We start from the raw sequence: 3,581 nt of genomic DNA, 5'->3' as shown, positions 1-3,581 counted from the left end.
CCTAGGGTTGGACGATTTGCTCACTAGGTCATAAAGCTGTCTTCTGCATAATATAGGAAACTCCTCATCATACCATGCTTTAAACCAACATATATCTCAGTAGTTGAAATTGCTTGTGAAATCCTGTGAGATACGGAGTTGTTCTAAATATGGTCATTCTGTCCTGTAATCCTGCCGGACGTGCCTTTGGCGGCTTCCCTTTCTTTGTGTCCACCCTCTTTGTTACCTGATGGAGTCCGCCATTACATTGTTTGTTGAAAGTCACATCTTTGGTGTGTGGTGCCACGTTTTCTCTCTCCCTCTTTTCACTTTTTATGCCCATTATATATCATCTTCAATAGCTTTAGTGGACTGCCATTTTGTTTTGAAAGGGATCTTGCTCTTCTATTTTATTTTATTTTTTAAAGATTTTATTTATTTATTTGACAGAGAGAGAGGCAGCAAGAGAGGAAACACAAGCAGGGGGAGTGGGAGAAGGAGAAGCAGGCTTCCCGCTGAACAGGGAGTCCAATGATGCAGGGCTTGATCCCAGGGTCCTGGGATCATGACCCGAGCCGAAGGCAGATGCTTAACGACTGAGCCACCCAGGCACCCCTGATCTTGTTCTTTTTAAAGAGCAAGTTTATCTTTTGGCAAACACTAATCTTTTCAGAGTTTTAGGGCCTTTGATGTTAGTTTGTTTGATTTCATGATGCTCTCCTCCCCACACCACAAAACAAGGGTAAAAATTTTACAAGTCATGCTTCCTTTTAATTAATTTGGTTTTGAGAAAAGGCCAAGACATTTGCAATATTACAGCCTAACGCAATGGAAATATCACTTGGGTGGGAGTAACCAGAGGTGATTCTGGTCCCAGCTCTGCTATCAACTAATTATATGATCTGACCTTATTTTTCTGGACCTCAGTTTCCTTGTCAGGTAAGTGAAGGAACTGACTCTCTGAGGGTACTTTCAGCTCTAATATTTTAAGTTTCTCTGCAAATGGATGCAGTCACAGTTAAGAAGTCAGGACTATGCATCAGCCACATAGATCTAGTTCATCTTTCTTAAGGTTTTATATTTTTAAAATTTGTATATGAAGACATTCTTATAACAGAATTCAATGTTACTAAATCTCATCATATACACACACACACAAAATACAAAATAATGCAAAGACTGAATAATGGCTTATTTAGACTTAGTAATATTGAACATAACAATAAAAGCAGAGTATAAAAAAAGACTTTGGACAGTCTTTTGGTATTAATTCCAAATTTGATCTACTGATGTATTTTGTATGGAATCATTTAACTGTTGGTGAACATTTCAATCTTAAAATATTTCACTTGAGTTTGTTGAAAATACATTTTAAAATTAGATGGTCTAGTATCCACTATTCTTTCCCTTTTTGACAGGTGAGCTTAAAAATATTTTTAAAAGTTCTGGTGTTGTAAATTTCTGAGGACTGGTTACTCTATCAATATGTACTTATTGGGCATTTTCTATATTCCAGGCAAGCATCATGGAGATGTCAAAGACATCATTAAAAAGATGACTATTGTCCTTAGGAAGTGTACAACCTACTTGGACAACTAAGACTTACAGAAATGAAAATGTAAATCACACTAAAAATGTAAATAATAATCAAAGCCCATGATTCCCAGGCATTTTTTTAGAACCTGATAAACTGATTCTAAAGTTCATTGGGGAACCGTAACTCCTCCTTGTGGACTCGTAGGGCCGCTCCTAGTGGAGGCTGCCTGGAGGTGGGTGGGCTGGAGGTGCAGGTACATATGAAGATTTTTGGCAGCTTAGTGTGGAAACCATTTGCTCCCCTCGCCCTTATTTCTACCTGTCCTGTGTCAGCAAGGGAAAGTGTCCAAACGAGCAAGAGAGCACAGCAGAACAGTACTCCGAGAAGACGTATTATTCATATTCAGGCTCATGCCAGCAACTTACAGCATCCTCAGCTGGTGCCTGCTGGCCCTGGGGGTGAGGACAAAGCTGTGCCTCCAAGCAAGCAAAGCAAAAAGAGTTCGCCCCTGGATCGCAACAGTGATGAGCATCCTCAACATAGGGAGAGGAAAAACACGGCTGTGAAAAGCAAGCAAAAAGCACAGGATGCACTGCAGAGAGTAAATCAGCTCAAAGAAGAGAATGAATGGCTGGAAGCAAAAATTAAATTGCTGACCAAGGAATTAAGTGTACTGAAAGATTTGTTTCTTGAGCACACACACAACCTTGCAGATAAGATGCAACCCAGTAGCACTGAAAATACAACTTTTGATGATGCAGGATAGTAGACCTCGCTCCTTCCAAACTTCACAACTACTAGTGTGAACGTTAAAGGTGTGACTACCTACCTTCACCCCTCATATCAATGGCCAAACACTGTCCTGTTCTATTATTCAAAGATCCACTGAAGGTTGTTTTCTAGGATGGACACTGAAGACTGGCTAGCTAAAAATGTTAGCCATGTAATTTGAACATCTAGTTTTAAATGATAGGGAATTTTGTGTGTGTGTGTGGAGGGGGAGGGAATAAAACAAATTTTTAAGATAGATGAGGGGGGAAAAAAAGCCCTGGACCTTGATGTTCTTAATGAATTCTTACTTTCCAAGGAAAAAATTAAAAAAAAAAATCAACTTCATTGGGAAGGAAAATGGATAAGAACTGACAAGAAAAAATTGAAAAGCATAACAAACAGTGATTAGGAAGAGCGAGTGTTTATACTACCAGTTATCCAGAAGACCTAGTAGACCATTGTCATTATAAAAAGTCTGTAATAATTTGGGATCAAAAGGGTAATAGAAACAGATCCAAGAATATGTATGTGTGTGTATGTAAATATTCAATATATAATAAAATTGGCATTTTAAATTGGTGGGAAAAGATAATTTTGAATATTGATAAATTCTTTGGAAATAATAGGGACAGATGCTTCATTGTATACATTAAAATAAATCTCAGATGAACCAGAGGTTAACACAGGTAAATACTTATGTCATCTTTGGTGTGGGAAAGGTCTTTTAAAACAGCACATTTAAAGGAAAAGATTATTAGATTTTACTAATAAAAAGCCTAAAATATATTTTATATAGCAAAAAGCCTAGATAATTTTAACCTATAATGATAGAAAAAGATCAGTGGTTGCCTGGGGCCAGGGGTGGAGGAGGGGACTGTCTGGAAACGTGACAATTACAGGGTTCCTGAGAACAACAAGAGAGCTCTCCCCAGTGCACAAACACACCTTAAGTCGGCCTGTGTGCATCTCCTAACCTCCCATTGGCCAAATCAAATCACATGGCCAAAACAGATTTGAGGATTAGAGAAACAGACTCCACGTCCTGACAATAGGCATATACTATGTGGGTAGCTTTTGCTCTCTGCCACGTATTATTTAATAATAAACTTTAAAAACCATGTAAGTGTTCAACAATTGGGAAGTGGTCAAATAAAACGTAACTCAACCATACAATGGGCAATGCGTGATTTTTGGGGGGGGGAGGGGCAAAAGGAGAGGGAGAGAGAGAGACTCTTAAGCAGGCTCCGCCCCCAGCCCAGGCCCGTGTGAGGCTCCAACTCACAACCCTGAGATT

The 3,581-nt window shown here is 39.0% G+C and overlaps 1 protein-coding gene across 1 annotated transcript; it reads left to right on the top strand.

Moving 5' to 3' along the window:
* The first annotated feature begins 1,775 nt into the window (after nucleotides 1-1,775).
* LOC116644885 (CCAAT/enhancer-binding protein gamma-like) lies at nucleotides 1,776-2,282 on the top strand. Its single transcript, XM_032424732.1, has one exon. The coding sequence runs from the start codon at nucleotides 1,776-1,778 to the stop codon at nucleotides 2,280-2,282; it is 507 nt and encodes a 168-aa protein (XP_032280623.1).
* The last annotated feature ends 1,299 nt before the right edge of the window (nucleotides 2,283-3,581 follow it).

Source organism: Phoca vitulina, unplaced genomic scaffold, assembly GCF_004348235.1.
Source record: "Phoca vitulina isolate PV1807 unplaced genomic scaffold, GSC_HSeal_1.0 scaffold31, whole genome shotgun sequence".
NCBI classification, from domain to species: Eukaryota; Metazoa; Chordata; class Mammalia; order Carnivora; family Phocidae; genus Phoca; species Phoca vitulina.
The sequence above is the reverse complement of the archived record's forward strand: the minus strand, read 5'-3'. Positions and strand labels throughout refer to the sequence as shown.

What these genes read in the sequence shown, in the direction of transcription:
- LOC116644885 (XM_032424732.1), top strand. Translation starts at nt 1,776, where the DNA reads ATGAAGATTTTTGGCAGCTTAGTGTGGAAACCATTTGCTCCCCTCGCC.